The sequence below is a fragment of the Ochotona curzoniae genome, unplaced genomic scaffold, assembly GCF_017591425.1.
Source record: "Ochotona curzoniae isolate NIBS_2020 unplaced genomic scaffold, NIBS_Ocur_1.0 contig_1274, whole genome shotgun sequence".
Lineage (NCBI taxonomy): Eukaryota > Metazoa > Chordata > Mammalia > Lagomorpha > Ochotonidae > Ochotona > Ochotona curzoniae.
This window is the reverse complement of record NW_024465023.1, coordinates 25427501-25451158: the sequence shown is the minus strand read 5'-3', so window position 1 is coordinate 25451158 and position 23658 is coordinate 25427501. Positions and strand designations below refer to the sequence as shown.

The 23658-nt window shown below is 40.9% G+C and overlaps 1 protein-coding gene across 3 annotated transcripts in view; it reads left to right on the top strand.

Annotated features, from left to right (window-relative positions):
• The window catches only part of POLA1 (DNA polymerase alpha 1, catalytic subunit), a 288880-nt gene that overhangs the window by 169940 nt on the left and 95282 nt on the right, over window positions 1–23658 (top strand). For all 3 annotated transcript variants that reach the window (XM_041000162.1, XM_041000145.1, XM_041000155.1), the window contains one exon: window positions 15676–15792. In XM_041000162.1, the coding sequence (XP_040856096.1) occupies window positions 15676–15792 (117 nt within the window). The remainder of the gene's footprint in view (window positions 1–15675; window positions 15793–23658) is intronic.

Here is a 23658-nt window from a genome sequence, read left to right as displayed (position 1 = left end):
CTGGGAAAGCAATGGAAGTCATTGGATCGCGGAATCCATGTTCAAAGGTTCATGACTCTTGGTTTTAACCCAGCACAACATTGGCTGTTATGGCCATTTGGATTTGGGTGGTAAACTAATGGTGTAAGATCGATCACTTTCTCTCAAATAAATCAATCTTAAAAAAAAAATCTGTCACTACAGAATATATAATGATTATTTTAATAAATTTGTTCAATTGCAAAATCGCACAGCAACTAAGATTTGGGTCTAGGGAAATCTGCCATTAGAGTCAGCACAATGGAAACATCCATCAATATCAAGTTTTAAGAGTATTAGCCATTGTAATTAGACAAGAAAAGTAAATAAATGTGTATAATAGCTTAGATGGAGAGCGGGGAAATTCCTATTTATAGATTGTTGTAGAACCTGGAAGGCCCAGTGAAACCAGTCAAAAACCCACAAAGTAAATTACTAAGGTAAATAATTATAAAGTAGTAATTGAAAAGCTAGTAATTCTAGCCTGTGCAATAATAAGGAATTAGAAAATATTATGAAAGAACTGAATCCCATTTATACTAACAAATAAAACAACAAAATACCTAGGAATAATCTTAACAGGAAGTGTGCTACATGAATGAGAGGAAAATTTAAAATGCTGCTGAAGTACTTAAAAGAAGACTGAATTAATGGAAAAGCATCTACCCTTGGCAAAGACTGCTCAAGATTTTCAGATTATTGACTATGTATTTGTATTTCACATATTTAAGGCTGCCTGTAATTAAAAATAAAATTACAGGAGAATTCTCACAAGTGCCTGTTAGCCCTAAGACTACTTAGATCTCTTGGTACAGAAATACCTGATGACTTTCACAGAGAATCCCAAGTGGCATTTTATGAAGGGATGATATCAGGAGATGCTAGTAATCTGGAAACCAAATATGCTTGAATTTCTTCCCTGTTCCTTAAACTGATTGCATTTTGAATTTACTTTTGGTATTGTACATTTTGTAAGTTTAGGCAGGTGTGTCCATCATTATGTAATTATACAGTGAAGTTTCATTGCACTAAAATGGCATTTCTCAAACTGTGAAAACTTTTTGAAACCGTGCAAAATTCTGAATCCTAAACAGAAGTCCCTGCACATTAAAAAATATTTTAGTGCATATTTATGCACATTTTTACATATGTATCACAAAGTCAAAGGAGAAATGATGAGCACAGACAGTGTCTTCAGCCCGAGTATCAGAGGCTGCTTTTTTTCATACCAAGAAGAGCTTGGCCAACAACCTAGTAGAAAAACGGGGAAATGACAGGAACAATTTGTGGAGAAATGCAAATAGCTTATGAACCATGGATAAAGATGTTAGCATTCTTAACTTCAATTGAATGCCATTTTTTCACCCATCAGATTGATCAAAATCTCTAATTGAGGATGTAGGGAAAGTAGCAGTCACTTATTCTTACTAGATGTTAAAAATACACTCCAGTTTGTACAGTATTATAGATGTTATCAGAGATACTGTACAAGGATATTCTTTTTAACATTATTGGTAATGGAGACTGAAATAAACCTAATTGTTGATTAGGAGAAAATTTATTGAATTATTGCACCATATGGTAGAATTCTGTGCCATCATTAAGAAGAACATTACAGAGCTATATGTACCCTTAGTGTATAATTCTCTATACTTTTTTTAAAAAGATTTCTTTGAGAGAAGAGATAGAGCGATCTTCTTTCCCCTTGATTCGCTCCCCACTTGGCTGCAAGGGTCAGAGCTGAGCCAATCCAGAGCCAGGAGCCTCTTGCGGGTCTCCCAGGTCCCAAGGCTTTGTGTCATCCTCGACTGCTTTCCCAGGCCACAGGCAGGGAGCTGGATGGGAAGCGGGGCCACCGGAACACCAGTCGGCACCCGTATTGGATCCTGGTGCATGCAACAGGGGACTTTAGTAGCCACTTGTTTACTGTGACAGGCCCAGTTTTCTCTAACTTCTAAGTGAAAGGGCAGTATCTGGAGCAATATAATATACTTCCATTTGTATTTTTAAAATACAAAGAGATAACCATGTTAGTAAATTTCATTTTGCTCAGTATATTCCAAATATTTGACTCTGAAGTGAGTCTTAAAGATGTCAGTAAGCTGTTTTATATTCTCTTTTTCAGTCAGTTCTTTGGTTTTATGTTTTTATACTTGGAACACATCACAGTTCGGACTGGCCACATTGCCAGTGTTCAAGAGCTACACGGAATTGCTGGCTCATATTGAGCAGCATGGGGGGTGTGTCAGCACTGCATTATCAAACTGAGTCACATGATGTGTGAGATTCTACAAGGAATTTAGTTTTTCTCACATATAGAGGATTAGACTTGGTTTTAAAGTCTTCCAATTTTGAAATTTAGAGTTTAAATATGTTATTTCATATTGCTTATTAAAATGTCATGGTCCTCCATAGACACAGTTTTCACTAGCACTTCTGAAAGTCTGGTATTCTAGGCTAAGCACATTTTGTACTTTAAGGACTGTATTGTTAAAAGTTCCTGGTTTGTTGATTTACATAAAGGAAGAATGTTACTGAGCTGCAATTATTATGCAAACTAGCTTAGGGATTGGTCAGTTCTTTTAATAGAATTAAATCATTCTTAAGAACTTTCTAGTTCTAATGCTACATAAAGGTCTTGGAAGAATAAAAGTGTGATCCACAAGAATAATATCAAGGGAAAGTAAATATTGAGGGAGACAGGATTGAGATAGGTTTTTTGAAGATTTTCTGTAAGAAGAAAATAAGAACAACAGAGCCGTGTTTCTGCACGGCGCCCACACGTTGGCAATTGTTTAGGGAGCTTTCAAATGCTGCTGCCCATTCTGTGTTCCAGACTCTGATTCTCAAAGTGACGTCACTAAACCAGTATCACGTGAGTCCCTGTTTGAAATGCAAGTTTGCAGGTTCCAACCAAGGCCCACTGAGTCAGGAATGAGCTGCTTTCCAGCCTCCTGTGTTGTAGCATTTTCCCCATTGCGCCCCACGAGCAGGCAGAATTGCAAATTCTAGAGCAGGCAGGATTTTGTGCCAGGATAGCAGATCAGTGTCATATTGTGTGTCACCCTCTGTCCCCTAGTAACCGTACAAAGGAGCCAGGAGAATGGACTCAGGGCACCTGCTAAGTATTGTCACTCCTGACTTAGGGATTTGAGTCATTTATTATCATCATGCGAGGATGACGGTTGCCATTCCTTGTAGATGAGCCTTTCTAAATAAATAATTCAATAAGCAGAATAGCCCATTTACAAACAAGTACACTTTAAAAAAAAATTAAGAGAGTAGAAAAGAAAAAAATAAAATCCACTGGAGCAGAAGCCCTGTAAGTTATGGGAAGGAGGGCAAGTGTATTAGGTAAAATGTTGTAAGCGAAGGAATTCTTTAAAGATGTTCTAGGACCATTTTCTGATCTGTGATCAGTTCTGTTTATTAAAAAATGACTGAGGGTCTGGTGCAGTAGCCTTGCGGCTAAAGTCTTTGCCTTGAACACTCTGGGATCCCATATGAGTGCTGGTTCCCATCCAGCTCCCTGTTTGTGGCCTGGGAAAGTGATTGAGGATGGGCCAAAGACTTGGGATCCTGCACCCGGGTGGGAGAGCAGGAGGAGGCTCCGGACTCTTGGCTTCAGATTGGCTCAGTTCCGGTCATTGAGGCCACTTGGGGGGTGTGAATCAATGGATGGAAGATCTTCCTCTCTGTCTCTGCTCCGCTTTGTATATCTGACTTTCCAATAAAAATAAGTCTTTTTAAAAAATTACCGACTTGTTCAACCCTTTATCATTTTGCGTTAAAGGATATTTTTTTTCCTTAGCATTTAAACTTTTGATAGGAATACACTTAATGCGGGTATGGTAAATTTCAAATTAACTAAGCCAGAAAATATATTTTCAAGGTGTAAGGAGGTTGGCACTTCATGGGAAGGATTGAATGTGTCACGCTCTTTTGGCTTTCTGTGCCTCATGCAAAATTGTAGCATCTAGAATTTTGGAGGTGTATTCTGCATTGTGTTAGACTGTGATCCTTCCCAGCTGAAGCTTAGAGACCTGCCTGGAGTTCTTCAGCCCTGACGAAATCAAAATGCATTTGTTAGAGTGTGAGGTTGATTTGCTTTTTCAAAGCTCCGAGTGATGTGCGTATGGCTGGGTTCCTGTCCTGTGGCTGCTCCTCGGGCCGATGGAAAGGGCAGACTGAGCTGGGGTCCCAACGCATCTGGAGGCGCTCCTCCTCTCGGAAGACCTTGGCAGCCCGCTTCTGCCGGGCTCCTTCTCCTATCATGCCCAGATACTACATTTTGGATTGCAAAGTTTTGATAATTTTCAAAAAATTGACGTATGTGTAGTAGAATTTGTGAGTCTTACGGAGACTGTTCCTTTACTGCACGATAGGACTTTTGCTTTCCATACCTGAGTTTAAAAAATGTGTGTGTGTGTGTGTGTGTATATATATATTAGTGCAACTTGTCTTTGTCACATTTATTACTGAATGATTATACTATTTGAGAGGCTGTGTTTTATCTACTCAAAATATGATTTTGATTTTGAATTTCTGAGCACTCAGTGTATATTTGAGATTGTTTTGTGAACTTGGATCTCCACTAGTACAACGTGGTTTTCAGCACACTGGTGACATTGTTGAACATCTTTCTCAAATAGCAAACGCAGCTCAACAGCCTTTTGGACAGTCCCACAGTTGTTAATTTCTTTACAAGAAAATGTGATTTTTGTTACATTTTCTCATCTTACGTTCTGACATTTAAATTATGAAGCTTCATCTCGGCGGATAGACTTACCTTGTGTTGCCAAGAGGAAAGAAGTAGCTTTTCTGCAAAGCTAAATAGTTTTTACTGTATTGTCTGCCACGAAGCAGCTGCTGATACCAGGAAAATGCCGTCTCATCGTTGGGCCTGGGGTGTCCAAAGTAGGCAGGAAAAAAAAAGGAGTGCAGTCCCCGTCTGCCCCAGCACTCTCCTCCTTTCTCTGGTTTCCATTGCCGTGAAGAGCAGGAGAACAATATTCTGCAATTAAGGATTCCATTAAGTTGAAGAAAAGAGCAAATGGGGGATGTTTGTTCTCCAAGCTGAAAAAATTTGTCTGGGGTGGTTGGGGGGGGACAGTGGTAGTGGTCTAGAGAGAGGTGGGTGGAGAGACGAAGTCAGGGCTGTTTGTTGAATATACTGTTAAGGACTGTTACCATCCTAATTAATCAAGTTAGAAATTACAGCTGTAGTCGGTTTCCCCCCAATTCTTGTTATCAATTTTCTTCTCTTTTGAGACAAAGCAAATATAAATTTTGTGTTCATTTGTCATTCGTTCTTTGACTTCAGCATCTCTGAAAATAACAATGTAGCACAAAAGCCCAGTATTTACCTAGTTGTAATGTGGGTTGCCATGGTGTTTTGCAAATTATTGCAATTATGTTCACCATGCGAGTCGCCCTTGGTAACTGGCGAAAAAACTGATAATCCTGTTTTGAACAAAAGGTCAAATTGCTGAATAGAAAGTCTTGATTAACTAAAAGATGTACAAAGTGGAATTATTTCCTACCATTCAGAAATAGTTCTTGATCGGGTTTGGGGGAGGGGGTGAGTAAGTACATCTGATTACTGAAGTACAAAGCATTGAAAGGATGTTGTCTTGAGCCTTTCATGTAGTCTTAATGGTGGCTTTTTTGTCAAATTTACCCATTTGCGGCATTGAAAGAGGCAGCTGCATTTAAGCTGGAGAGACGGTGCTTTTTCAAGAGTTCAGTGCATAGAAAGTTCTCAGCAGTATCTGCAGTTTACTAGTAGCCCCTGGTCTATTAAAACTGATGTGCCGCATTTGAGCCCATTGCTCTCAGTACTTGTGAACCCCTCTGGCTGATGATCTAATAAAGTGCTCTTACTGGACAATCTCTGATCAGCTACTTAAAAAAGAAGCTTGGGGGAGGGCGTGGGAGGGAGAAGCCTCACAAGCAGTGAGACTCAGTGCAGGCTCAAGGCGAGACCAGAGTTGCTGAACCGAGAGGCTTGTCATGGCAGTGAGCCTTGTGCAGTCGTTTGCCATGGGGTTTTTAGTTTGTATGCCCTAACCCCAAATTGTAATTACATTTAGTTTTCTGCAAAGAACTCTAGGTTTTATTTAAAGTTAAATAAGAAGATTAGAAGTGCCTTTTTGAAATGTTACAGTCCACCTTGCATTTGTTCCTTAACGTATGGCCATTTGATTTCTGTAAAACCGAAAGTTCTCCATGTTAAAGCCAAAGGTCAGATAGATTTCATCTCTTGTGAACCTGGCGAAGAATCTGGTGGAGTCTGAATTTTGGAGACAGGGGTTTTCTTTTTTTGTTGTTGTTGTTTCTTTTTTTAATGGCCACCTGAAAAAGAACTTCTCAAAACTTTTGAGAGTGTGTGAAAGTGGCATGAAAGCAGAGCAAACCTTACCAAGTTTGTGGGTTGACATTCTACATCACCTAGCAACCCCGTGGCTCAGCCAGATCTCTTGTCTACCCTTAGTTCTGTTTACAGACTATTCAAATGGTCCTTCGAAACCATGAAAGATATTCAGTTTCATTAGTACTATTCTCAAGGAGAAAATAATTAAAGTTAAATGAACAAACATTGCCTGGTGATGGTGTGAACTCCAACTCTGCTTTTAAAGATTCCCTCTGAGGCAGTTGCATAGATAGGTCAGTTTTAACAGTTGTTATTTGTTACCCAAAGGCATATTGTGTTAAACCATACCAATAAATGCTGTTCTGCTAACAAACAAGCCAAGAATCAAAATACCTTTTAGATGAACTTGAGCAAAGAAAATGAATTCTTAAAAATTTGATTCTTAGTCCTGGGACATCAGAGTTGATTTGTGTGTGCACACTGAATGAAGAAGGAAGGCATGGAGAGCAAGGTACCTCTCTTTAATACTGATTGATCACCTGTCTTCAAAGACTGGTCATCATAAAGAAAAGAATTCCAATCATATTCCATAGGACTGTGCGTGGGAGAGAGTTGTTTAATTCAATTATTAACTCTGACATTGCGATTACATGGACCTGGTTTTGAAATTTGAGATTTAGCTAGAAGGAGCAAACTTTGTACATGTCCTTTTGCCCTGTAAGCACATTCCCTGAAAATTAATCTTAGCAATAGCCAAACACAGGATATTTTTTGGATTTATTGGTAATCAATTATAATGAAAGTGCTTGACAAAACTATCTTATCCCATTAATAATGGTTTTTTTGATTGTAAAAGAATGCTTTTGTTGGGATGATTTTAGAAAACACAGAAACAAGAAGAAACAACTTAGATATAACCAGCGATGGCATTTTTTTTTAGAGTATTTCCTTACAGTGGTCTTTTTTTCTTCCCCCTTCTTTGAACTTGCTGGTAAAACTGAAGCTTGAATTTATTTTGAACTATACGTATGCTGTGCTGTGTTCATAGGTAAGATGGTGTTTTTGAGACAGCAACGCTAATGGAAATAATAAACACTCTTAAGGCTTCATCACTAAAATATTAATATAAACACTAGAGTAGCCATTTTGCCATCTCATTACATTTGATTCTTTTCTGCCTTTTCCTTGTTGAAATGGCTATATGCCTGAACTGACATCCACTTATAACTATTCATGTTGCAAAGTTGGACATTCATCACAGTTGGAATATTACATCCCCAAGTCACTTGTAGCTTCACATAGGGAAAAAAATCTTTTATGAAAAGATTCATAATACAATAGAGATGAATGGAATGTGGAGAGAAAAATGCTTTCAGTTTCTCATATAACGTGAAAGCAGGGTAGCTATGAAATCTTGTATTCTTATTATTTGTATTTTGTTAGATCTCTAACATCCACAGTACATGGCTGGGTTGCATGAGCTCTTTGTGCTTTGTTGACAGTTGGCAGACAAAGCAAAATTATTCCTGAAGCAAGGTACTGTGTACTTAGTTGTGACCTATTGCAGCCTAAGCATGTAGCTTGCTTTTGAGTTGGATGAATAGGGAGAGTATTTTATAGAATAGACTTGAATATACTAGGAGAGGTTTTTAGCTGCTCGTACAGAAAAATTCATGTCCTCCATTGAACTTTTTTCCCCCAAATGTAATTTTCCATATAAAGTCATTTTAAGTATATTTTCCCCCAGTTGCTTGCATGGAGACAATTGTAACTGTTCTAGTATTGTCCTACAGTGGTAAAATACAATTGATGGTAATTGTTGCCTCTCTGTGCTCACAGTGTGGCAGAAGATGGCTCACATGGGGCTCTTTAATGTACCTCAGGAACATCTTCTGATGCTCAAGCCCTGATTGCAAATTAAAATAGCAAGAATACGATTTTGGAATTGATGTGAGGCAAAGCAACCCAAGTCACTAATTTATCATGTAATACACAATTGCTGAGGTTGGAATTTGTCCACTTGTAGTGCTATTCTATGTGTTTCAATGAGGAGCGCTGTTTGTCTCTAACCTATCATAACAGTGTGGGAGTGCGCCATTATCCTTTCAGCAAACTGATGGCAGTCTGGTCCTTGCACAAATGATAAGATCAATAAGTTTCAAATAACTTGGATGAAATGACATGACTGTTCATTTAAAGAGATGTCTGACTTTAAAAATCAATTTTAATAATATTTAAAATTCTTACATTGACCGATGAGGCCCTTTCACCTCTGTTTTGTTTGATAATTCTAAAATATTTTTGTATTAGCTTTGCTAAATAATTTATTTATTTTTTCTGATTTGCTCTCTCATCTCCTACCTTGGCACCACTCTGAGACTTAATGATCACTTTTTGACATGCCAGCATGCTGCAGTGTAGAAGACTTAACTTTAAAAGCAAAATTATGTTCCTGTGAAAACTTCCCCTGGAGATTTCAGGAAAAAATTTCCCCCCAGTTTTGGGTGCAAATGTGGGGCAGAAAGCAATTTGGGTTTTTTTGATATTTCTGGAAATCCCGAATCACAACATGTCATTCTTCCAAAGCAGCTGTGGGCCCATACTGTGCAGTATGTGTAAGACCCATTTTTTACACAAGATATTCTGTGAGTGCAAAAATGTGCTAGGAACCCCAAACCGTTATCAAATGGTTGTGAAGGAGAGTGTGATGAAAACACACATTGTTCGGACACAGGCTAGTTAATGGCCATTCGTAAATACAAGTAATGATGTGATGAACTCTGAAATCCAAGTGCCCATGCTGGCATACCGTGCCCTGGCACTGTGTTCCTGGAGAGCCGCTGCATGGCTGGCTTGTCTCGTGAAAACCTCTGAGTCCCAAAATAAAGCAAACTCCACCTCCTTTTCCCTTACTAGCCATCCTGCTGTCTATAACTTCAGATCAAGTATACTTTTTGTCTAGGAAAACATGACAATTTCACTTATGTTGACTACATAGTTGTAATATTTTGCAGTCAAATTGAGAAGCAGCTCCACCCAATTTTATCATTTATCCATCACTGTAGTTTTCCGTTTTGTAATACCAGGTGGAAGCTGACCAGGCGCTTTCCTGATTCAAATTGTGCATCTTTAATGGTGCATTGTCAGCTTCGGCTCAGCAGTGACATTCCCCAATACTGCAAGCATACAGAGGGTGAAAAATAATAACCTCTTACATTGACTGAACACTTTTCTGAGTTTGATTTGATTCTCTGAACAACCCTAATAAGAGAGATGTATTATTATCTCTTACGCATGGGGAAACTGAGGCTCAGAGAAAGGTTCCCTGAGCTCTGTTACACAGACTTACCCATGAATAAATGACAGAAAAGAAACTGCAATCAAGTGCATTTTTTGTGACCTCAATTCTATGTTCTCTGGGTATGATCCTTTAGGACACTGTCAAATTCAAAGCTGATGTTTCTCCTCCCCCCCCCCCCCCGAGGATTTACCATCCTGCGAGGGATAAAATAAGGTTGTGAGTGGCTGGCACTGTGGCATGATGGGTATACACAGCCACTGCCTATAATGCTGGCATTCCATGTGGGTTCCACTTCAAGTCTGGCTGCTCCACTTCCAGTCCAGCACCTTGCTATGTGCCTGAGAAAGTAACAGATGACCAAATGCCTGGGGCTCTTCATCCATGTGTGGGAGACCTGAAAAAGTTTCTGGCTTTGACCTGGTCCAGACTCAGCCATTGTGGCCATTTGGGGAGTGAAAGAGTGGCTAGAAGATCTCTGTCTTTTTCTGTCCTCTCTCTCTACAACTGTGTCCTTCCCATAAATAAATAAAATCTTTAAAAAAAAAAAAAAGCAAGGGCCCAGCGCGGTGGCGCAGTGGTTAAGGTCCTCGCCTTGCATGCCGGGATCCCGTATGGGCGCCAGTTCTAATCCCGGCGGCCCCTCTTCCCATCCAGCTCCCCGCTTGTGGCCTGGAAAAGCAGTCGAGGACGGCCCAAAGCTTTGGGACCCTGAACCCGCGCGGGAGACCTGGAAGAGGCTCCTGGCTTCGGATCGGCATAGCATCAGCCGTTGCGCTCACTTGGGGAGTGAATCATCGGACGGAAGATCTTCCTCTCTGTCTCTCCTCTCTGTATATCCGCCTTTCCAATGAAAAATAATAAAAATAAATCTTTTAAAAAAAAAAGCAAAATGGTTAGCAGGCAGTGTTGATCACTGTGTGTCAGGTGAAGTAGAAGGAAAAAATCCCTGAGTCTTCAGAAAGTCCCCAAAGAGAAAGAACTGTTGCTGAAGCAATGGGTGCTTAGGCATAGCTTCTCCAGCACAAACAGGAGGTAAAAAGAGGCATTTATTATCTTGGAGGACAGTGACAAGACCAATCTGATGGGGTAAACAGCATGTCTTAAGAAAATGATGGGCAGTACGATGGTTCACTGGCTACATCTTTGCTGAGATTTTGAGAGTGCTGGCATCCCATATGGGTGCTGGTTCATGCCCTGGCTTCTCCACTTCCCATCTAGCTCCCTGCTTATGGCCTAGGGAAGGCAGTTGAGGATGACCCAAAGCCTTGGGATCCAGCACCCATGTCAGAGACCTGGAGGAAGGTTCTGGCACTCCTGGTTCCTGCGGATCAGCTCAGCTCTGGCTGTTGCATCCATTTGGGAGTGAACCAGTGAATACATCTTTCTCTCTGTCTCTCCTTCTCTCTGTAAATCTGTCTTTCCGTTAAAAATAAATGCTAACACTTAAATAAGAGACTGATGGAATTATCACTCATTATGAAGGATTATACTATTGTAGCAACATGGGAAAAATCTGTCAGGGGGTGGGAGTTTGAGGGGGGGATCCCAGTCTATACGAAATTGTACCACAAAATTCAATAATTCAAAATAAAAATAGAACAAAAGGACAGGATATGGCTATAGAGATTTGAAAGCCAGAGCAACATGTTTGTTGTGCGTTGTCTGTGTAGGATATATGACTTGGGAATGGAAATACAGGGTCCTGGGAAGCTGTGCTTGGACTTTCTATGCACTGCATTGAGTAGAGGACAGCATCAGGGAGACCAGCAGAGACTGCTGCAGTACAGCACCTTGGAGGTCTGGGCTGCTGTGAAGATGGTAATAATGAGAATATGAAGGAAAAATGTAGGAGCCAGTGTGCTGGTGTAGCAAAGCTAAGCCTCTGCTTGTGGCGCTGACATAACAAGTGGGCGCTGGTTCTTTTCCTGACTGCTCCAATGCTGATCCAGCTCTCCACTTACGGTCTGGAAAAGCAGTGGAGGCTGGCCCAAATCCTTGGGCTCCTATACTCATGTGCGAGACTCCTAAGAAACTCTTGGCTGCTGGCTTCAGAATGGCCCATCTCTTGCAGGCAATTGGAGAATTAACAAGTAGGTGAAAGATCTCTCCCCTTGCCTCTGCATATGTTTCTATAACTGTGCTTTTTGCACAAAAATAGATAAATCTGAGAATAAAGACTGCTGGGCACAGTTGGTAACTGATCGCAAATGAAAGAAAAAGGTTCCAACATGTGTTTCACTAAAGGGCATGAGAATGATGACTATAAGTTTTTTCTCCAGAAAATTTTATGTCCTTTCCTTACTGTTTTTCATAAACTTTCTCCTTGTATTCATCTATTTAAAAGATATTTTTGAGAGCCTTTTGTGAATGACTTTTCCAGCTCTCGATACCATGTTGAATTCATCCTTCCGGAAAATACAAATGTACACAAATGAATAAGAGTTTGTATTTAAGGTGCAACTAACAGAAACGCCTCAGTTACAAGTGGAAATCGATCCCTTTTTAGCATGTGCAGATGGAAACCATTTTAGTTGAGGTCTCAGAAATATAATTTAGCAATCAGAACCAATCAGCATTTTACACAATTTCGTACACAATGATTTTAAGGAATTAGTGATATGCTGAGATTAAAGCAACAGGTGACAGAGCTTTGCATGCTCTGCTGCAGGTTTGTTTTGCTCTTGGGCCAGCTGCCTTCACCTCCTTTGAACCTTCTGGTTATGAAAGTGGTTTGGCTAGGTAACTGAAAACTTACTGACCTTTTCCTGCTTGTTGTGACAATTTGCATGTGGCATTGCATAATAAGAACAGATTGGGATGGCAAACATCTTTCTGAGAAATTGGGGAGTGAAAATAAGGGTTTTTTTTTTTTGGTGGGGATGGCTCAAAGTAAGTATGTACACCATTCGTGTTTTGATTTCTTTTGTTTTCATCCCCTTTGAGAGGCAGAGTTAACTGTGAGATCTTGTATTGCGAAATTTCTCCCCATTATGGAATATTTTCGAAGACCTGGAATATTTACTCTTCATAACACAAATGTTCCTTGAAAGTTAGATTTAGCATAGTCTTAAAATTCGTTTATGGGACAGAGAGTTAACCCCATTGTCTGACAAAACTGACCTGCAGTAAAGCCTGTATGGAGTATGATGAGGGTCTGTTCCCCAGAGAAGGGTTTTGTTTGAAATACACCATGATCGAAAGCTTAATTATCAAAGTAAAACAAGAGGCAAGAAGAGTTAGAGGTTTGTAATGTTTTTTTCAGCCCCAGTTCCCTTCCCGGAGTTATCAGCATGTTTAATTTCCATGCATAATAGCACTAGTTATTGTTGTCATTTGTAAAGGGAGATTAACAGATAGTAAGTACAAACAAACCCAAATAAGCACTGAATAGAGAGGTGACAATGAAAAAAAGACCTCTTTAATGTTAATTATAACTGGTAGGAAGTCTAGACAAATTATGTTATCTCTGTTCTATATGATTTGAAAGGACATTGAGTCAGTAGCTTTGTCACAGATAGAGTTGGGTGTTTGCTTTAAAAGCAGGTGAAATGACAACTTTGCGTCTCCCCGTGGCAGCTCACCCAGTGAGTCATGAAGTTGTAGTAAATTGATGGCATCAAGTTTTGAAAACATCTGAAAAGAACTTCAGCTGTTTGAACATTTTATATTAGAATAATTTTAACTTCTAGGTTGTATTCTGGTGCTTAATAATTTCTTATCTCAAAACATGGTAGTTGCTACCTGGCTGCTTGTTTGTGTTTTATGTTCTTTCAAATTGAATGAATTGTAATTGTGATTAGCAGTGTTAACTAGCTACATATTCCAAACCAGAGAAAGCCTCGAATATGAAATAAAATCTTAACAAGCCTACAGGGACAATAATATGTTGATGGTTCGGTACTGCATTTTTCAGTGACACTGTGCTTGAATTTATCCTTTCCTTCCTTAACGTGCTTATTGGTACTTACGGAAAGGACTGAGCTCACCTTGAATGGCTGTAGCCTGCATTGAAAATGTAATATCTATTCACATGGTCAGTGCCATTGCATTCCGCTCTCTCACCCATGCCTAGAACAGAGCCAGCTCAAGTCTCTTTGTTTTAGTAATTCCAAGGCACTGATTGTGGGTCACATTCTTCTCTTAACAACTTTTCTGAAGCAAATACCTCATTAAACTACCTGTCGATTATAATCCAAAAATTCAAAAATACTAGAATGTGAATATAAATGTCTCTTCAATCAAGAAAATGCGTTACTAGGCCCTAGGAATTGCAACACTCAGTTGCATGTGTGTTAGAAGGAACTATATTCTGACTCGGCTGTGTTGGCGATGGTGTCTCTTAGGCATAACTCCATCTTTAATTGTATTGTTGAGCAGTTTGTACTTATTTATAGTTATTACTACACAAGATGTTTCTTAGAGCTAAGTACTGAATTATGTTTAATCTTTCAGCATGTGGAACTCCCTTTCCTATTTACAGTGTAATTTCCTGAAACCCTGTGCCTGTGGATGCATTCCTCAGTTTGTCATATAGTTCCAGGTATATAATCATGGAGACTTGTTGAACTCCTAAGCTGGAACATTCAGGTTGCATTTTAAAGTAGTATAGCCAAGGCCAGCGCTATGGCATAGCAGACTGAACTTGCGTCTGTGATGCTCACATGGCTTATGGGCACCAGTTGTTGGCCCAGCTGTTCTGCTTCTGATCCAGCTCCCTGCTTGTGCCCTGGGAAAGCAGCAGAGGCTACCCTAGGTGCTTGGGCCCCTGTATCCATGTGGGAAACCCGGAAGAAGCTCCTGGTTCCTTTCACCCTCTCCCGATTGGCTCAGCTCTGGCCACTGCAACTGCCTGGGAAGTAGACCAATGAATGGAAGACCTCTGTCTAAATACCTCCTTCTCCCTCTCTAAGTCTGCTTTTCAAATAAAGATAAAATAAATCTTTAAAGAATAATATAGTAGATTAGCTCAGTGAATTCGGGTAGGAATGAAGCTTACTGTGAATGGATTGGATGAATTTTGTATTCCTTAATGGGAGCATGATTGGCGTCAGAGAGTTCTCCAGTGCACCATCCTTTTATGTGGAAGCCTTAAAGGAGCCAGCTCTGATTCTTGATCTTCGCCTTCACTGGGTTGAGGCTGCTTCCAGGAATAGCTTGTTTCAGGTAATGCCTGGGGTAATAGCATGTGGAAGCAGCGGGCCGAGCATCGGTGAACAGCATTCGTGTGAATGCTGCTTTTGCTCGCTCTAGAAGTAGGAAAGAGTTGTGTCGCTGAGTCCCCCTTTTTTTCCCAAGGGTTTAGTTTTACTGGAAAGACAGAGTTTAAGAGAGAGGGAGAGAGGCCAGAGTCCTCCATCCACTGACTTACTCCCTATATGGCTGCAGTGAAGAGTTCTAAAGGGCCAGAAGTGGGCAGTGGCTATTTCAAGTCTCAGTGACATAGTGGTTAGTTGGAGTTGTCCTTGAAAACATTGTACGCAGTTTTATACCTGCAAAGAACATGTACAGGAGAATCTTGATGACAAGCCGTGCTGTATACCTAGTTCTGAACACTTTAAACACTAACTTTGATGTGGCCAGCCGACAAGGTAAGTACTGTTGGTGCACTGGTTTAATGGAGGGGACTGCAGGCAGGAGTTGTGTAAATAGCCTGCATCCGTTCAGCTGTTGGCGTGGCCATTCATTTCTGTGTGGTGAACTCTGCACTTTGAAGTGGTCTTTGCCAACAGAGTCCCCCTGGTGTACATTCTGTCAGTGATACAGGTAGCACTGGCAAGCTTGGATAATGTTACTAAGGGCAGACTTTCCTTCTAACCCAAGAGAACAAGATTGTGATTTTTTTTTAACTTAAGGAGTGTCCAGCATTTCAGGAGAATGTGTTAACTAGAGCGAATTTTGGATTCTCTAGAGAAGGTTTGAAAAAGAAGGGTTTCTGACTTATGTTTGAAATGATGGTGATTTGACTGGAGTTTTCTCTCTGCAGGGCTGGTTGATATGTGAGGAGCCAATGTGTCATGGTCGAACTCGGCACCTTCCCCTCCAGTTCTCCCGAAATGGACCTCTCTGCCCAGCTTGCATGAAAGCCACGCTCAGACCTGAGGTAAGTCTCATAGGCTAAAGAACTTGACGGTGGGGGGCGCTGTTTGGGCATGTCTGAGCCTTGCGCTTGACCCGCTGTGAAGAAATCCTGCTGTTGCACACACACAAAAATACCCAGACTTCTAAATGATGCATGAGTTTTGTTTTTTCTATGTGCCATGATTTATAGTTAAAGTGGGCATACTCTGGTTTCTCTTCAGATCATATGCATCTTTCGCCTTCTACTGTAGTTGAGTGGGAACCTGACTAGTTCTCTTTTGGTTATTTATATTATTTATTTTTAGGTTTATTTATTTATTTATTTTGGTTTTGATGATGTTTACATAGTTAAGAAGAGTACATGCCCATAGGGACCGCAGGTTAGGGTGGGGAACATCAAGGAATGGGGGCAAGCGGATGAGACAGCTGTTTCCAATCTCCTTGCTACCTTCCTGTATCGGGAAAGTGGGGAGAGAAGGGCAAAGGGCTACTCTCAGTAGCTCCACTGTATCAGTTCGCAGGGATGGGGGATGACCACCCGATGTCCCCCAGCGTCCCCGAGGTGGAATGTGTTCTGAGGATTCTGCTCAAGTGGTGTTCATAGTTCGGAAATGCTGTTGATTTCATTGCTGCAAGGATGGGGAAATCCTCCCAAGGTCCATTGGTGACATAATCCACCTTAGATTCTCCATTTGCCCGGGTACCTGCTGTCAAGGCTCGATCAGGAGAGCTGTCCAATGTCTTCTGCCCTCCATGGTGCTAGACATCGCTTGTAGGCCTCAATGATCTGATTGTCGTATCCCCCATGTACATCTAGGCATGCCATCCACTGCACTGTCTTCAACAACCATGGAGGCCCAGTTCTGATTTGTGCACTCCATGGTCAGACCACAGATCCTGTGATTTTCCTGTGGTTGGAGTTCTGAGTCCAGTAGTCCAGCTGGGGAGGAGGGTTCCCAAAGAAACCTCACCAGATGTGAGCCCAGATCTGACTCCTGTTTCTTTGGAATTTTTGGAATGCTACATCATAGTGACAAAGAAAAAGAGAGATTCTGTTCTTTTGTAGAGTTTGCTGTTGTCTTCAGATTGACCCCTTTGTAAGAGCCTCAGGGCTTCCCAGGCTCCTACCGCGGAGGCTTGGTTTGGGGGTATTATACATTTGGGGAGATAGAGTTGTTTAATGTAGCCACAGGTTAGTGTTTGCCCTGCTTTTCCTTTCACTTGGAACCATACAGGAGGGAAAGGCCCCTTGGTCATCTATGACCCTGGTCACTGAAATGCCATCCTCTCTTGCTTCTTCTGAACATCAGCAACCCAAGCAGCATTTCCCCAAGAACGTGTCCAGGCCTTCTGAGCACGGAAGATTTTATGACCCGATACATCGGGCAGTAGCTGAATCAACCAAGGCCAAGTAAATATACTTGGTTGAGGATCTTTTTGGTGCTTATAATATGGCAACAAGCTGTCTACCTTGCAAGTAAGGAAATATATAATGTGCTTTACTTTCAAATTTATTTGGCTCATGGATTTGTAAGATTTTTTTGTGAGAAGATGAGACTTCAAAACATACCCTTTTTTTTTAAATGATACCCATTATTTTGCAAAATTTGGCAATAAGTCTAAACGACAAGCAGCTACCACCTTCCATTGTATATTATATACTCTTTTTTTAGTATGCCCATACATATTTTTAATGGCACAATCACGATGAAAATATGATTTTGTATCATGTTTATTTTGTTGAGTGTTTTTCTGTGTTGCTACTTCATTTTCATACCAACACTTCATTTTTTAATGCAGAATTAATTTAGAATTTTTGTGTTTTTATTTTTATTTGTGTCTACTGGGAATTTTGTAATAAATATTTTCCTGCCTTAAAGATTCTTTTCTGGATTTGAAATGTTCCTTTACGGTAGATTCTTGTCAGTGTACACTTCACAGTACGTGGATGTAATGTGATCATGATTCAAACCACTGAATGCCTCTCCTTATGGACTGTCCCAGCTTATACTGGCCACCAGGACTTCAGGATTAGACCATTCTTCACAGCCTTGCCAGCATTTGGAAATTAGCATTACTTTGCTTGTAATTAATTTGATAACTGTGAAATATTCCCTGCCTTATTTTGTTTTTCCTTTGATAATTAACAAAGTAGAGTGTGGATTCTTTTTTAAATGTGAAATGTGAGAATTAGCTGTCATAGCGAGTTCTTTTTACATCATTCTCATCTCAAGACTTTGCATCAGCAGGTACAGAAAAAGAGCAGAGGTGTATATACCCAGTGTGAATCATCAAGCCGGTTGTAGGATGTAGGGGAGTCACCTTGCCTTGTGAGCTGAGTATATTGAATATCTTAGCTCATTAAGTCAAGTTCAGTGGTGACTGCATTCTTAGAAAGTTAGTCAGTTTTTATTCCATTCCTGGTGAGGGAACATAAAATGAAAGTATGTTGTTAATAGATCAATAAGAAGCTGGTATTGTGGTGCAGTGAGATAAGCTGCGGCATGAATTGCCAGCTGTGTGGGTGTTAGTTCAGATCCAGGCTCCTCCACTTCATTCCAGCTCTTTGCTAATGAGGGCATCTTGGGGGAAAAAAAAAAAAGATTATTTTGTTGGAGAGGCTGATTTACAGAGCGAAGGAAATACAGAGAGAAAGATTTCTGACTGCTGGTTATTTGCCCAAGCCTGGTGTCAGGTCTCCCATGCGGGTGCAGGGTGCCAAGGCTTTGGGCCATCCTCTACTGCTTTCCCAGGCCACAGGCAGGGAGCTGGATGGGAAGTGGAGCAACCAGGACACAACTCAGCCCTCATATGAGATCCCATAGCACATTGTGATGTGAGGACTTTTCCACTAGGTAACCACAGCAAGCCCGAGATGTGGGCATCTTTCTTAATGACTGCATCATAGGACCACTCCAAATTATCCCTTTAAAAAATAGAGAAGCCTTATTTTTTAAAATTAATTCATTCATTTGAGAGACAGAACCTTGGTCTGCTAGTTCACTCCCCAAATGTCTACCACAGCCCCCTGATTAGGGGTCAGCCAGCAGCTGGAAACTGGGGCAGGTCATTCCAGCAGCTGGCAAGCCTTGAGCTGCTTGGCCTTCAGTGCTGCCTCCCAGAGTCTACATGAGCAGGAAACTGGAGTCAGGAGCCATTGCTGAGACCTGTGCTGCCTAAGCATCTTAACCACTGGGACAAATGCTTGCCCCTTATTATCCTTCTTTTAGTTCGTGGACAGACATAAGCATTGTTTTTATTTTCCTTATATCTTTGTCCTCAAAGCTGTGACATTTAGTCACATGTTTATCAAGGTTGTCATCTTTTCTTCCCAAGGTAAAACTTTCAAAGACTAGCTTAACAGGGCATTTTGCTACTCAAGATGTGATCCTCTTGGTCTCAAGGCATCTCTGTTGGTGATACTGCCCTTGGCCATTCCTTACAGGATGTTGACAGTGGGACTCGCTGTCTCTTGTGTATGGCATCTTAAATCTATTTGTGTGGTTCCTAGGGTTTCTCTCTTGAGAGAAAAATTATGTATCTTTCCAGAGATAGTTTCAGATAAGCTCCAAAACAGTTGTTCAGTGGACAGAATCATTGTAAGTGCCCTGTGGTTTTCCATACTGTCTCATTATGCTCACTTCATTCTTAAGTTCTCAGTTGTTGGTTCTCAGTCATACATTATTTTTATTTAATAATTACTAGCCACCTACCATACCTTAGTTACTTTGTTAGGTGCTGTGGACCTGTCAATGCAAAGGGTGTTTTCTTCTTTATGAAACCGGTTTAGCATTATGTAATTGTAAAAGCTTGGTATCTGTGAACGAAAATTAGACACTTGTAAATGAATATCAAACATGCCTCATATTAGTCTAGTGGGAACTCTAATGATGTTACTGCAGGGGAAGTACTTGCCTCTGGATGTTCTGGTCTCTTCGAACAGCACAACTCCTCGTTAGTCCTGGCTTTCAGTGGCTTGAGTACTGTGCAGGATTGAAATGTGAAAGCTGTGAGAAGACTGAAACATTCTTGTTCCCACATTTTAGATGTGTCTCTCAGATGTATATGAATAATCAGTACACTGTTGTTAGACTGATAGGAACTTAACAATGGACAAATTGCTGGTCGTTAAAATGTTCTTTAACTATTACTGTCTGCTGCATATGAGGTGCATAACATGGAAAGGAAAACTTTGATGCATATTGAAATTACTGAACAGATAGGTAACCCTTCTTCACACTAGTGATAGAAACAGGACATACCCTAGATAGACAATAAATATTTTAATGTTTTCTTATTTCCAGGGTATTGTTTCAGCTTTTAACTGGAAACATGTGTGCATGTGAAGTGAACCATAGGGGCTCCTTTATTATGTAATTAACCAAAACCAAAGCTTTAGTTTGTGTGTGTGTGTGTGTGTGTTAAACTACCATTTTGCACTGCAATACTTAAGTTTCAAACCAGGTTAATCTTTCCTTATTAACATCCATATTCTTGGGCCCAGAGCAGTAGCCTAGTGGCTAAATCCTCACCTTGCATGTGCCAGGATCCCATATGGGCACCAGTTTGTGTTCTGGCTGCTCCACCTCCCTTCCAGCTCCCTGCTTGTGCCAAGGGAAGCAGTAGAGGATGACCCAAAGCCTTGGGACCCTGCACCCATGTGGGAGACCCAGAAGAAGCTCCTGACTCCTGGCTCTTGGCTTTGGATGAGCATAGCTCCAGCTGTTGCAGCCACTTGGGGAGCAAACCAGCAAATGGACGATCTTTCTCCCTGTATGTCCTCGGTGTGTATCTGCCTTTCCTATAAAAATAAGTAAATCTTTTATAAAAAGTCCACATCTTTTGTGTAAAGCTAAGAAAATGTCTACACATAACTCTTCAGGCCATGGTAGCAATACTTTTTGAAGTTGTACAGCCTCTAGAATAGGATTCAACAAGGTGAAGGCCTTTGTTCAGTCATTTAGTTGAATTTCTCGAAGGCCACTTTTGAGGCAAGCAGGGATGTCACTTCCAGTCCTGTTTTACCGTAACCCCGATGTTTCCCGCATTAGCCTCACTTGCAAGATTGTTGGTGTTTTATATTGGCTGATGACTTACCCTGCTGCTTGAGTTGTTTGTTCCATGTTGAGTTGCCTGAGTTTGCTCCTTCACTCTGGTTCCTGCTTCCTGCTAGTGCCTCTCCTGAGGGGCGGGATTCCTGTCCTCCCACATGGGACACCGACAGTAAATTCCTGGCTACTGGCTTTGCCTGGGCAAGCCCCAGATATATGTGAGCATTTGGAGACTAACGCAGTTGATGGGAACTGTCCGTCTCGCTTCTTCTTCAAATTAAAAAAGGTGTTTTTTTGTTTTTTATTTCTTGTATTTTTATTGGAAAGGAAGGTTTACACAGATGAGAGACTGAAAGATCCTGCATCTGCTGGTTCAATCCCCAGATGGCCTCAGTGGCCAGAGCTGAGCTGATCCAAAGCCAGGAGCCTCATTTAGTTCTCCCATGCAGGTGCAGGGTCGCAAGGCTCTGGGCTGTCCTCAACTGCCTTCCCAGGCCATAAACAGGGAGGTGGATGGGAAGGGAGCAGCCAGGAAACGAACAACTGCCCATATGGGATCCCAGTGCATGCAAGGTGAGGGCCCAACCACTGAGCCATCGTGCCAGGCCTAAATAAAAAGTATGGAAAACTGTTTTGTGATAGAACATGTGCATCATACCGGAAATTTATTCTTTAAGGGAAAAAAGCAGTAGGAAAGTTGTACTCGTCATGTTAATTCAAGATGGTTGTAGTCAAAGTGTTGATTTGATGAATACGTAAGGAATACTCAGAATATTATCAGGCTGTCTGGGCAGTATCTTGTTACAGCATGAGTGTGCGTGAAAACTGTAGTCTCTCTTTTTCTAAAACTCTTTGTTAAAGATTTATTTATAATTGTCGTCTCTGAAAGCATTATGCCTACCTGTGATGTACAAGAAGAAAGCGTTGGAACTATAATGGGAAGTCTAAAAAACGTCTGTGGGTAGTCATTGGTTAGTCTCCAGTAGAGAATGGGGTTTCACTGAAGGATCCTTTGAAGTTGTTTGTGATTTTTATTTGCCACTTTGTTGCAAAGAGATTACTAGATTCTGTATACAGCTTCACTTACCACAGAGCAAATTCTTGTCCTTCAGTAAACTATTGTCACTCTTTTCAAAATTGTGGTGAAAAGCTTGTAACATAAACCATCTTAAAATGAACAGTGTAGTAACACTTGCAATGTTGTATAACAACCACCTCTATTTAGTTCCAAACATTTTCATCACCCTGAAAGAAAGCCTACACCTGTTAACCTGTCGGACCCCCTCCTTCCTCCTGAAAACCCTTATTCTGTTTTCATAGAAGTAGAGGATATGATACATGATCTTCTGCATTTCGATAGTTTTTTCCTAACCCCGTGTTAAGCTCCATCTTTGAATCAGTATTTAATTGATGCTTATGGTTGAATTATATTCCATAGAATAGACATGCAACTAGGTCTTTATCCATTTATCCATTGATGAGCATTTGGGTTGTTCCTTTCAATGTACCTCTAAAGTGTACTTTATTTTTTTTATTAGGTTAAAGGATCTTATATTTAGACAGAATATTTCCTCTCATTCATTGTTTCTGCTGCAGCTGAAAGGTCCTACACAAAAGTAGACAACCCCTTTTCTTTTGTCTTCAGTCAGCATTTAGCATCTGTTGTATGCCTGTTTTATAAGAACCTCTTAGGTGTTCTAAGGTAGCTGTCTCCCATAGCTTCCTCCTGCTAGAACTAACATCTATAGATTTTCAGCTGTTCTTCCAGGGCTGTGCTTTGGGAATAGCTGTCTTCGTTCAGAGTTTGTGTCCCAGTAAAGTAAGTAGACCAAAACTTCATGCAGTGTTTCAAGCGATGTCACCAGTGCTGATGCAGGGCAGAGTGAACCTGCTCCTGCCGCCTCTTCTGGTAACGTTCTCGTAAGCTGTTCAGGTTTGTGTCGCCTCTCTTCGTATCTATCCTCACAATGCTTTTCAGTTTGAGCATTTTGAAGACTAAAACATGTCAAATGTTTTGCACATGCCACTTGCAAAGTCATGTCTTAACAGTTTTGTAGAGCCAAATGAGTTGTTTACATCTTCCTTCATGAGGGTAGTGCATTAACCAAGTATTGCTAGCTATGTGGCTTAAAATAACAGAAATATAAATGTTCTAGTTCTGGAACCTAGAAGCTCGAAATCTGAGTGTTGTCAGGGCTATCCTTTGAAAGCAGTAGAAGATGATTTTTCTTTTCCTCATCTAGCTTGTGCTAATCCTTGGCATTCTGTGCTTTGTAGATGCGTCACACCAATCTGTTTCTGCCATCTTGTCCCTGTGTGCCTCTATATCTAAGAATGGCAGGCATATTGCCTTCAGGCCCACCCAAAGTCAAGATGCCATGGTCCTAACCTGATTTCATTTGCTGAAGCTTACACTTGATCTTAACCAAAAGGCCAGGAAACGATTCTGCCAAAGTTGTGTTTTGAAATAAGGCTATAGCCACAGGTCCTAAGAGGCAGAGCTTCAACGTATCTGGAGAAGTAAATCGCTTCATAACAAGTAGTTATGGAGACCAAAACTAGCAGCAGGTTAAGCAGTTTAATTCTTTAGGAAACATTAGGGGTTTGTTTTGTTTTGTTTTGTTTATCACATGAAGGCATACAGAACTGTGCAGGATTGCTCTTGTAGCTCAAGGATATACAGGCTCTTTCCGCTCGTCTCCATCGTGCTTGGTGCCAGGTTTCCATCCTCAGAGTCACAGCCTGGGCCAAGGAGGCTGTCCAGGTTTCTTTAGCTATCCTAGGCTATCAGTGGTAAAAAGTGACAAGTCAGAAGGATGTGCTTTAAGTCTGCTTCT